The 12,424-nt window shown below is 41.3% G+C and overlaps 1 protein-coding gene across 3 annotated transcripts in view; it reads right to left on the reverse strand.

Annotated features, from left to right (window-relative positions):
- AFF4 (ALF transcription elongation factor 4) overlaps positions 1-12,424 on the reverse strand; it is a 73,358-nt gene that overhangs the window by 3,963 nt on the left and 56,971 nt on the right. For 2 of the 3 annotated variants that reach the window (XM_060240519.1, XM_060240517.1), the window contains 7 exons: positions 10,427-10,515; positions 8,469-8,700; positions 6,066-6,163; positions 5,510-5,573; positions 3,923-4,074; positions 3,395-3,466; positions 2,075-2,168 (listed from right to left, as the gene is read on the reverse strand). In XM_060240519.1, coding sequence (XP_060096502.1) covers positions 2,075-2,168; positions 3,395-3,466; positions 3,923-4,074; positions 5,510-5,573; positions 6,066-6,163; positions 8,469-8,700; positions 10,427-10,515 — 801 coding nt within the window. The remainder of the gene's footprint in view (positions 1-2,074; positions 2,169-3,394; positions 3,467-3,922; positions 4,075-5,509; positions 5,574-6,065; positions 6,164-8,468; positions 8,701-10,426; positions 10,516-12,424) is intronic. The other variant, XM_060240518.1, reaches the window with a different exon arrangement.

The raw sequence follows: 12,424 nt of genomic DNA on the forward strand, positions 1-12,424 counted from the left end.
GAAACAATGCAGGATATGAAGAGGGAACTACATTAACTGACAGAAATCTGAGTTCTGGGACCTCCTGCAAAAAACAAACTGAACAATATACTCAATGGGGAGGGGGGTTTGGGGGGGGAGGAAAGACAACAACACAAAACACGATATATCTGTAAATAGTAGCTATGATTAAGAAAACTGCCAAAGCTGATAAAGTTACTACTGGCTCAAAAAAACTAATGGCTGTAATAAAATGTTACTTTAAGGTGCTAGAGGATGTCCTGTTTTATTTTGCTAGGACTAACTAACATGACTATCTGGAATTGCCAAATTCCTGAATAATTAGCCAGCAACAGCCACTGGGATATTAATTTTTTAAAGCTGTATGACAAAGGGTGCAAGAGATTCGGCCTGACCTCGCCACGCCTCCCATCTGGATTTAATGCCTGCAATCATACACACACATCTTCCCCCTGAGTCTTGCCCACACATACCTTGTTTTAGGATGGGCTGGGACTGGATTAAATAGCTACTGGGAAGTAGCAATCTCTAAAGCTCGTTCAGGGCATGTTTCCTGGCTGTCTGAACAGCCGGGGCACATGATGCAAGTACCCTGCACCTGCAGGAGCAGTCTGAATGCTCCTCTTGAGCATGTGCAGCCTGGGCCTCTCCTGGCAGCAGGGTGGGGCATGTATCAAAGAGTACTGACTTTTTCAGAGCTGGGATACTGCTGCACCAAATTCCCAGTGTGATCCCACCCAAAGATTAACTCACAGTCAGTTAGAACCAGTGTTCCCTCTAAGCTGAATTAGTTTGAGCTAGCTCACAGATTTTTAGCCTCCAGCTCACACATGAAGGATGACCCCAGAGGGCAATAATTTATGCAGCAGCTCACAACTTCAAACAGGGTTGCCACTAAAATTTTATTTTTCATTTCCCTGACTTTCTCTGACCAACATTTGTCAATTTCCCTGACCACTATTCATATATAACCACGCGTTAAAAAATGAATAGGTTGTGTTGCATTAATGCAAGGCTTAATGAAATGTTCCACTCAACAACTACACAAGTCTCAACTGCAAAAACATTTGTCAAAGTAAGAGATTGAATATCAGCTTCTTTCAACATTAAATGCAGAAACATCAGTTTTGCAACTGCACCAAAAATTACACCAAGATACAAACTTCAATTCATGTAAACTCTGAATGCTAACAAGTAGGAACTTTCCAAAGCTGGGAAAGTTTCACATTCATTTTCTGGTTCCAGAAAGTGTAAAGAGCAGATCAGCAGCAAGAAAGGAGGTGGAGTTTCTGCAATCTAGATTAGCAGACAACCCTCATTTGCAACCTTTATGCATGGGAGAAGTCAGGAAAGAGGGTTAGAAAGCCTGTACTTTGTAAACTTCAGCAAGAACAAGCAATCACATTTGCAAAATTTACTTTGCATGGTGTAGAGTAGAAAGTGCTATTTGTCTGTAAAATCCAACAGCGGCAAAACTCATTTGCAACTCTCTGCTGGAATTAGAAGGAGACAAAATGTCCATTCCATACACAAGCATGACCCCAAATCATGCTTAACTTTATATGTAAGTTAAATGCAGTACTAGCAGGTAGGGATGAAAAAAGATGTTTAAAGTTTGTATATTACTAAATGTTTAGACTAGCTTTGCTTTGCAAATCCTATAGGCAAACCTTGGAAATCATGCAGGGACAGAGCTCAACAAACACATTAGGCTGGTTGCTGGGAGTGGAGCTGAGAAAAAAGGTGGTGCTGGGAAAGGCAACATTCAGTTTTACTTGTATTCTGTATTATTCTATTCCAGTTGCCACAAGAACAATGCTCTTGCAGCAGCAGGTCAAAAACCCACCGCTTGAATATATTTTAATCACAATTTCCTTAGACTTTCCCTGACCAATTTACATTTCCCTGACTTTCCAGAAAGTGGCAACCCCATTATTGCCAGTAGCTCACAAAGACTCTGCAGCTTAGAGGGAACATCGGTTACAACCACTCTGGAAGCTAACTTGACTGCAATAAAACACCATGAACATGAGAATAATTCCTTCTGAACAATTTGCAAAAGTAGACTTTTTACCTTTAGATGTTCAGTTAGTGTCTTGGAATACTTCAATGCGCTTTCCTTCTTCAGCTTGAAAAGTCTTAAATATAACAAGGACTGACATCTAAGACTAGCAAAACAAAAAGCAACATTACTCTCAGATCTTGCTAGTAATAGGTTAAATAACAGTAGCTGTGCCCTCTGGAACAGGGGTGGCCAACGGTAGCTCTCCAGATGTTTTTGTCTACAATTCCCATCAGCCCCAGCCAGCATGGCCAATGGCTGGGGCTGATGGGAGTTGTAGGCAAAAAACATCTGGAGAGCTACCATTGGCCACCTCTGCTCTAGAATATGCAATGCAATTCTCATCTTAAATTGACACTAGAACAATCATGACTCAATTTTTCTCAGCAGGGCTTTTTTTCTGGACAAAAGATACCAGAACTCTCAAGTGGGAAATAAAGGAGAAACACATGGATGCCCCTCATGAACTTTTAAATATTTTTGTCTTGAAGAAGTGATTTAAAGAAAATGCCTTCTCTAAGTCAGCCAACGGGGTGGTGGGGACTTCAAGAGTCACCCGATATGTGAGAAAGAGCCACATGTGGCTCTTGAGCTGCAGTTTGGCCACCCCTGTTCTAGTATGAAATTCTAACCACTACACCACACTGGCTTGTGTGGTGTCTGCTGCTGAACTGCTGTGAGTAGCTGGGCATTGGTGAGTCACACAAGGCGTGTAGTAGAAGGAGCCTGGTGGTTGCAGCCGGCCCTAGCCCCAGTGAGGCCAAAGTAGCTCTGGAAATGACCCTATATTATCTTCTGCTTTTAATGATGGAAACCAAGGCTTGAAAGGCTGGCAATACTGTTGTGATTGCCTAGCAACAGCCACTGGGACATTAATTTTTTGAAGCTTAGGTATTGCTCCCTCCTCCCCTTTTTAAAGTTTTCATATTTTTCTGCAAACGAGTGTTTTCCAGGTTTTTAGAAATATATGTCTTGTCTGTTCATGGCTCCAATCTCTAGATTTAAGTACTCCACAAAAACTAGATTTCATGGCTGTATCTTGCTAATTAATTATCATATGGTGTTGTGTGTGATATAGCCAGGAGATTGTCAGGCTGCCTAGAGTACTAGCTCTTTTTAGCATTATACAAGCAAGACTTATTTTGAGGTGAGAGAGTTCTGAGAGCTGTGACTGACCCTAAGTCACCCAGCTGGCTTCATGTGGATAAGTATGGAATCAAACTCGGTTCTCCTAGAGTCTGCTGCTCTTAATCACTACACCACGCTGGTGTATCGCATATATCTTGTTTTAAGTTATTTACATCTTCCTAATTAAAATCATCATATACATACCACAGCACTGCTAGCCTTTTGTCAGCAGCAGTAGCATCTGGTGCTGAGTAATTCTTCAGTTTCATGGTGTACCTGCAACCATAAAACAATTACTAAACTAAAATGTCCTGGTTTTATTTACTGTTCTTTCATCAAAAAATATTTTAGGTTTGTGCTGCATTCATTGCATCAAAAATCTTGTGTTTAACTTCAGAAGGACATAGAATTTCATTTTTCAACACCATAGAGCAGGGGTGGCCAACGGTAGCTCTCCAGATGTTTTTTTTTGCCTACAACTCCCATCAGCCCCAGCCATTGGTCATGCTGACTGGGGCTGATGGAAGCTGTAGGCAAAAAACATCTGGAGAGCTACCGTTGGCCACCCCTGCTAAAGAGTAAGACTAATCTTGATAAAAGCCTCATTAAATACAAAAATGAGCATGAGTATTTCTTTTATGTAACAATTTACGATCACATGAACAAAGAACACATCTTTAAAAAGACAACCTGAATTCTTTGACCCTGATCTGACATTTTTTTATCACTTACTTGATCAACTCCACTGTTTCAGAATACATAGGGAATGGGGATTTTGATTCCTGAGCATTCTTTTCCAATGCATTCCCACATTCAATGAATGACACCACAGCATCAAGGTAGTACACAGCTTTCTCAAACCTGTCAGACTGAAAAATACCAATCTTTGAATATCAAGCATAAAAGAGAAAACTATAATAGGATCAGAAAAATGGTTTGAAAATAATTATACTAACATAAAAACATAAGAGAATAAAAGAAGAGCCTTGCTGGATCACACCAATAGTCTATCTAGTCCAGCATTCTGTCTCACACAGTGGCCAATCAGTTCCTCTGGACAGCCAATAACAGGGAATAGAGACCGAGGTCTTCCCCTGGTGTTGCCTCCTGGCTCCGGGATTCAGAGGTTTACTGCCTCTGAATTTGGAGGTTCCCCTCAGCCACCATGGCTAGTAGCCATTGGCAAACTTATTCTCCATGAGTCTATCTAATCCCCTTTTAAAGTTGTTTGTTCCTGTGTCCATCACTACATCCTCTGGCAACAAATTCAGCTTCAATGGTTGCCCTTGAGCACTAGTATTTTGCGAGAGGCAGGAAAATTTATTTTTGTCAGCTCTCTCCATCCCATGCATAATTTTATAAACCTCTGTCATGGCCCCCTTAATAATCTCTTTTCTAAACTGAAAAGTCCCTTACTCTTCAGCCTTTCTTTGTAGGGAAGGTGCTCCAACCCCCTAATAATTTTGGTTGCCCTCCTCTGCAATGCCCTTTCTGAGACACAGTGACCAGAACTGTACACAGTATTCCAAATGAGGCTGCACCAGAGAGGCATTAAAACATTGGCAGTTTTATTCTCACTCCCTTACCTAATAATCCCTAACATAAGAGTTTGCCTTTTTTCACCACTGCAGCACATTGGGTTGAGACTTTCATTGAGCTATCCACTATGACTACAAGATCTTTTCCCCTCTCAGTCTTAGCAAGTTCAGACCCTATTAGCCTATATTTGAAGTTGGGATTTTTGATCTCAATGTACATCACCTTACATATGCCAACACTGAACTTCATTTGCCACATTGTTGCCCACTCACCTGGTTTGTGGAGGTCCTCCTGGAGCTCTTCACAGTCAGCCTTGGTTTTCACCATCCTGAATAATTTTGTGTCATCTGCAAACCTGGCCACTCCAATACTGATCCTTGTGGGACCCCTCTGCTTACTTCCCTCCACTGTGAGAACCGTTCATTGATTCCTACTCTTTGCTTCCTGTCATTTAACCAGTTTTTAACCCATAAGAGAACTCATCCTCTTATCCTATGACTGCTACGTTTACTCAGTATTCTTTGGTGAAGTATCTTGACAAATGCCTTTGAAAGTCCAGCTATATAATGTCTACCAGGTCCCCTTTTTCTACATGCTTGTTCACTTTCTGAAAGACCTCTAAAAGATTTCAGCAGGCTTTGTCCCTCTATGTGCCTAACAATTCTACCTTTGATTACAGTTTCTACTAATTTGCCTGGGACACATTAGGCTGGCTGGAATGTCATTTCTTGGTTCCTGTCAAGAAGACCACGGTTTAGGATTTTTTTTTTTTGCCCTTACCAATGCATCAGCATTGTGCTTTAACTTCTTTGCTTCCTGTAAGTAATGATCTGCTGAGTAAGTCCTAAAACACAAAATGAAATCAATTATGATTGATAAAATCAGCTGAATTTTCTTACATAAACATAGCCGCTCCTATCATATGGCAAAGGCAGATGAAGGGGAAAAAACTGCCAAATGAAGTCCAGGTGAGATAATGCTCTTAACGTTGCTTTTGCAAAAGCCCCTGCCTGATACCAAGAGATCAGGCAGCTCTTAGAACGAGCAGCAAACAGCATGTTACAGAACTTCCCTTCCATTCAAGCAAGCTATCTTGCAACCTCTCCTGTCCTGACATATTGTCCCCCAAGCAAGGCAGGAACTTTTGAGGATGGGCTGCTGCTTTGTCTCAGTTTGCTTAAGGAACGTTGGAGAATGGGGAGAAGAATTGCTCTTTTGACATTACTAGAGCCCAAACACTAAAAATTCTATCTTTTCCAGCCCCAGCACCTATATGTGTTAAGAATGTGGGATGAGATTCCAAATACACTAGTCTAGCTTTGAATTTTATTCTCACCTGTCATCAAACACTAGTTTTGCCCTCCGGGATTTTGAGCTGTCTGCAGTCGTAGTGGAGGCAGAAGAGCAGTTTGAAGAATTATTTAAAATCTTTTCCTTGAAAGAAGAAGACATACCACTGTTAGTTAACACATTGATACTGTCAAACAAATGCTCACTGCTCATGTTAAATGCAATCCAGATGTGTGCTGTCATCCATGCTTACCACACACAGAGCCTGACAGACACAGCCGCAGCTATACTTAACCCAGCAAATCCAAAGTACAAAGCAAGCAAGCGGTTTTGTTATGCTGATGAAAACCAGTACTATATCCTCATTATGAATTAGCTATTATGATCTGCCCACTTTAAAAACCATTATTTTAAACTTATCTAACATACTACGTAGCTTTATCCGATCACCATCACTGGTAGTGTTTCAGCCTATGCTGAAGCAGAACCAGGCAAGCAAGATCAAGTTACAGCCAGATAACTGAACTGAGAATGAATAGTGTCACTGGGTAATAATGTAGTACACAATATGGGATATTTTATACTACAATCATTTTTTCCAAAGTAAGCTAGAAGTCCCAGGGTGGTTATAAAGCTATAAAATCCAAGGCTCGCATGCAAAGATTTTCATTTGACCACCTTCTATGCAGTTCTCCCTAGTTGCCATTGCTCTTCCCTCTTCTTTTCAACCCTCCCAATCTTCTGCTTGGAAGATAGGGTTTTAAAAAGCTGCTTCATAATAATATACAGGACTAATGTGCAAAATGCTCTCCTGGAACAAATATTAAAGTGATCAAAACTTCCTTCTCCATGCTGTGCCTAAGTTCTCTGTTCCCATTTTAGGGCAATATTCAACTTATGGAGTTTCCCCTCCAATACTGTAGTGTGCTTACAGGTATTCCATGCAAATGAATTTTAAGTGTTTGTAAGCCAGCTCAAGGTTGACTCAGCCTTCCATCCTTCTGAGGTTGGTAAAATGAGTACCCAGCTTGCTGGGGGGAAAGTGTAGATGACTGAGGAAGGCAATGGCAAACCACCCCATAAAAAGTCTGCCGTGAAAACGCTGTGAAGCAATGTCACACCAAAGTCGGAAACAACTGGTGCTTGCACAGGGGATTACCTTTAACTTTAAAACAAGTAAGCTGTATTCCACTTCACCTTTCACTAGTAAGATTTCAATACTGAAATATATCCAACTATACTAATGCTCTAATGCAGGAGGGGCAAAAAATACTTCTCAAGGGTTACAAGTGGCCCACCAACTTTTGTAGTACAGCCTCCCTCAAAAAAAAAAGGTAAATTTAGGCTGCACAAGGCTGCAATTAATCTATGGAACAAGATAGTGATTGTCATTTTAGTGATTGTCATAGCCGCCCTGAGCCACTCCTGGGAAGGGCGGGATACAAATCCCGAATAAATAAATAAATAAATAAATAAATTTTGTCTGTTTAACTTACCAAATTCCTAGCACCCCAAAACCTGAAAATCATGGGGCAACACCTGATGAAGTCATGGGCAGGGAGGGTTCAGTAATATACTTTTGCAGTACAACACATTTAATTCCAAACATGGTCAACTCTGGCACATGAAACTGAGCTGTATACTCGTTTTAATAGAACATGACAAGACTATGCTAGGTCAAATTATTATTAAGACTCAACAAACTATGAGGGGGTACTAATTATTCTAATTAAAAAGTGGTCCAGACATGACTCAATGCAAGCTTAGAAAAAAGGGTACCAAAGAACTCTCCAAAAACCAACTTTGAAGCACCCACCTTTTCTGGGACCAACTAGACAACCCCTTTTGGCTAGCAATCTAAGAAAAATCTTGAGAAGCCATGATTATATTCTTTGCTTAAATATTCGGCTAATGGTTTACTACTTAAGATTTTCCTCTGTCCCGATTCCTACAATGTTTCACACCTTTGCCTCAGCCACGTTCTTTTAATTAAAAATTCAGCTACTACTTTCACTTTTCTGCTGACAAAATAGAAAACACTTATAGAAAACTAGAAAACAGAAAACAACTGTTTTATACTGCTATTTATTTTGTTTTCATCTGTTATAATTTCACATTGCTGTGAACTGCCCTACATTGGTTTCAGGAAGGGTGGTCAAAAATGCAATTAATTAATTAAATATAGAAGAACAGAAAATTGCCACACTTATTAGAACCCTTTTGCCATTCAGAGTAACAGTTATCCCTTAAAAACCTATCAGTGCCCAACACCTCAACTCTACACACTGAAAGGCATATTCATATTCATACAGGCTCTGCTAATAAGTACATTAAGAAGAGATATACTCCCCTCTCAGCTAAATTACAGAGCAGAAATCAGATAAGTAATCAGATTTCCCACAAAGGACTCATAAAGAACAGCCACACAACTGACACACAAGGTTCTTACCTTTGTTTCCTTAGAATTACTAGATTTGCCTTCAGTCTTCTTTTGTTTCGATGAGCTACTTTTACTGCTGCTACCTTCCTTATTATTGTTACTGCTTGATTTCAAGGAAGAAGACTGACTGATGGTTCTCTTCCGAGAGACATGCTCTTGCTTGGAATCTTTTTGGATGGCTGGGGTGGTGCAAGGAGAAGGGAGAAGATCTTTCTCTTTAACAGCACTTTGCTTTGATGACCTGCAAAGAAGTCACTAGCTTTATACAAGGAGATTTTAAAAAATTCTCCTGCTTCAACAAATGCAAAGCAGATAACTTGTTCTACCACACTATTAAAGATTTCAGTCTGAAAATGCAGACAATGGTGTTCAGCTCAAACAAGACAACCACACTGCACCCTGGTAATTAAAAAGGGGCTTACATGCAGATCCCATCAACTTGGAGTTAGTAACACTAACTCACTATAGCTTCCTTCAGAGTCCTTTGGATTATTTACTACGCACAAAACATCTTCTCTGATGGCAGAGGGAGACTGTTCATGGCTCAGAGGCAGCAGTCAGCTTAGCCCCGGGCACTGCATTCAAGTTTTAATCAAGGTATGGGGGAAAGTATGGTTTCAGTTTCAAGCAAATATACTCCATAAACGGCTACATCTTTCTATTTTTGTTATGTAACAAGTACAGTAAGGAAATTACACACAAACACAAATGCTAAGCCTGACTGTATATGCCCTGTAACTGTGAAACATTCCTAGAAGATGGCAACTTTATTATGAAGTCTCTGATCCTTCAGTAACAAGAGCTGGTGTGTAAGAATACATGTGTGTTTTTAATAAGGAAATAAGTGAGAAAAACAGACAACCTATTATGCTCACTCAATGACAGCAGCAATGAACCAATGGATACTGGTAATGATTCAGATGCACACCCAGGTCCATAGTCATGGTGGAGCATCTTGTGGCCACACCTCTGCCCCGACCCTCCCTCCACACCCCACAACTTTGCTTTACTGAAATGCCTATTTTAACCTATTTCTAAAGCCTTTTTAAAGTTTAAGTCCATCGTAACTGTGTTGTGGTAAGGCACCAGTCAGTGCCGTGCCCCCTGCCCTACTGGCTACCCTGCACGGCTGATCTGGATCCTGATAATTACCTAAACTTGTTGATGGCTTTTCCCCAGCAGAGAAACACATAGGCACAGCTGCTGCCTCCAACAGGGGCCTGTGTGAAGGCGAGTCCCTCAAGTTGAAGAAGCAGCTTCTCATTATTCAGCAAGTGGCCAGTGTGGCAGCAAGAGATTCAGCTGGGTTGCTTTGCTGTTGGAATGCTCTGCCACGTGTAACTAGCCTTAAATCCTCCCCCCGACACAGGACTGTCTGCCTACCTTTGCCTGCATTGTCAGCCCTCCTCCCTCCCACCACCAGACTGGTGCTGGAGATAAGATCTCTTCAATGGGACCAATTGCAGCAGAAATGCAAGGGAGAGGGGCAAAGAGTGCCATGGCCACTTCTTAGAGAGCGCTGGTAAGTGCAGTCTGACCAGTTTCTATGGAATCACACCACCGCAAGCTGTTTGAGGCTTGATCTAGCGGGAAGGGCTCATTGAGCAAGTCCCACTAGAACGAATGGGAGCTGCACAAAAAGCAGCAATACTCCGATGTCTCTTACATGCAAGCAACTGCACTGTGGGCCAACACTGTCTTCTGCCGTGAGTAAGAGCCATTTATTATTGTATTTTTAAATTCTGTGATCTCATGCCCCACCAGTTCCCCCAGTGCCCGCTCCCCCGAAAAACTCCTGGCTACGGGTCTGTGTGCACCTCTGTTCTCAAATTCTGCAGAATTGTCTTTTACAGTTCCCTCGACTTCCAAAGCTGCTATTTAAACTGCCTAAGATGTAAAAGGAAAACTAGTGACGAGGGGTGTAAACTACTCTAAAAGTGCCAAACCAGTACTCTATCAGCACTCACTCTCTGTTACTAGAAGTCTTGTGAATGGACGGAGGTTTTTCATCCAGCTTTGTTTTCTTGCTTTCAACGGCTCGGTTTTCTTCTGCATTCTAAAACAAAACAATCACAAGATATATCCATGAAGATAGTCAAGGTGGGTAACCATGTTGTTCTGAAGCAATAGAACAAAGTTAGAGTCCAATGGCACCTTTAAGACAAGCAAAGTTTTATTCAGGGTGTCAGCTTCTGTGTGCATGTGTATGAGGAAGTACGCATGCACACAAAAGCTCACAACCTGAAGAAAACTCTCACATTAAATAACTGCAGTGATGTTTTACAGATTACGACAACAATTTAAAAATATATTTACACCATTAAAATCAGCCAGTTAGTAAAAAAAAAAAAACACTCTGCAGAAATGTTACAATGTAGTTACCATCAGCTGAATTTACTGAGGCTATTAGAAAGCAGGGTAGATAAAAATGAATAATTAAAAAAAATAATCAAAAAATTGCATTTTTTTTATTTAATCGGATTTTTTTAAATAAAATGCTTTTTGAGGAAAATATATTATCATCCAAAGGTTATTCCATCATGAAATAAGGATTAGTTTTTAATTCTGAAAAGGCTGTATATTCATGCAGTGTTTAAATTTTTTGGTAATAAATTCTATTAATCCATTCACAATGTCATGCTCTTCCAGAGGTTTCTGTAAGATTACTGGGCAGATTCTGTGTCTACAAGATATTATCACAGAACAGATGCTTGGTTTTGCACTTCTCAAAACTATAATTTGTGTCTGCAGAGATCACATGCGTCTTCTACACAGCAAAAATGTTACAAAATGAACAGAGTTGAGAAAAAGACCTTAATCTCATTGTTCTACAAACCTATGTACACAGAATCAACCCCTCAAGTGCTAGGTTTCAAAAAGTTCAATGAATAGAAAAAGACTGCTTGGGGTGAAATTAGGGTTGCCAAGTCCAATTCAAGAAATATCTGGGGACTTTGGGGTGCAGCCAGGAACAAGGGTGTGACAAGCATCATTGAACTCCAAGGGAGTTCTGGCCATCACATTTAAAGGGACAGCACACCTTTTAAAATGTCTTCCTTCCATAGGAAATAATGAAGGATAGGGGCACCTTCTTTTGGGGCTCATAGAATTGGACCCCATGGTCCAATTGTTTTGAAACTTGGCGGGTACTTTGGGGAGAGGCACTAGATACTATATTGAAAATTTGGTGCCTCTACCTCAAAAAACAACTCCCCCAGAGCCCCCGAAACTTCCAGATCAATTCCCCATTATACCCTATGAGAATCAATCTCCACATAGGGAATAATGCTCAGCAGACGTCCCCCGCCCCCCCCCCCCCGTTTCTGGCGACTCTGAAGTAAGGGATTGGCCTCTCTACTCACAAGTTGCAGCCAACTTCTTCCAAGTAACACAGACACCCCATCCCAAGAGGAAGCCTTTCAATTGGAGACTGGAGCCTCCAGAGGGGGAAAGTCACATGGTGGCTTGGGGGCGGGGCTTCCCCCCACCAGCCAGCTGACTGGAGGCGGGAAGGAGCCTGGGACCTGCCTACCTGAAGGACCGTCTCTCCCCACATGTTCCCCAGAGAGCACTGAGGTCAGGAACACAAAATCTCCTCACTATCCCCGGGCCAAAAGAAGCCCGTTTGAAAGCCACCAGAGAAAGGGCTTTCTCCGTTATGGCCCCCGTATGGTGGAATCAGCTGCCGGAAGAGGTGAGGGCCCTACGGGACTTGGCGCAGTTCCGCAGGGCCTGTAAGACGACCCTCTTCCGGCTAGCCTATACTTAGCTAGGACGACAACTCGATGTAACTGGCCAGCCATCTGTTTACAGGAAATTGAAATATTCTGTTTTTAAGGTTTTAACTGTTTAAATATTTAATTGTTTTATACTTGAAATTGTTTAAATTTTATGTTTGATTAATTGTTGGAAGCCGCCCTGAGCCATTCGTGGGAAGGGCGGGATATAAATCTCGAATAAATAAA

Source organism: Heteronotia binoei, chromosome 5 (assembly GCF_032191835.1).
Source record: "Heteronotia binoei isolate CCM8104 ecotype False Entrance Well chromosome 5, APGP_CSIRO_Hbin_v1, whole genome shotgun sequence".
Taxonomy (NCBI): Eukaryota; Metazoa; Chordata; class Lepidosauria; order Squamata; family Gekkonidae; genus Heteronotia; species Heteronotia binoei.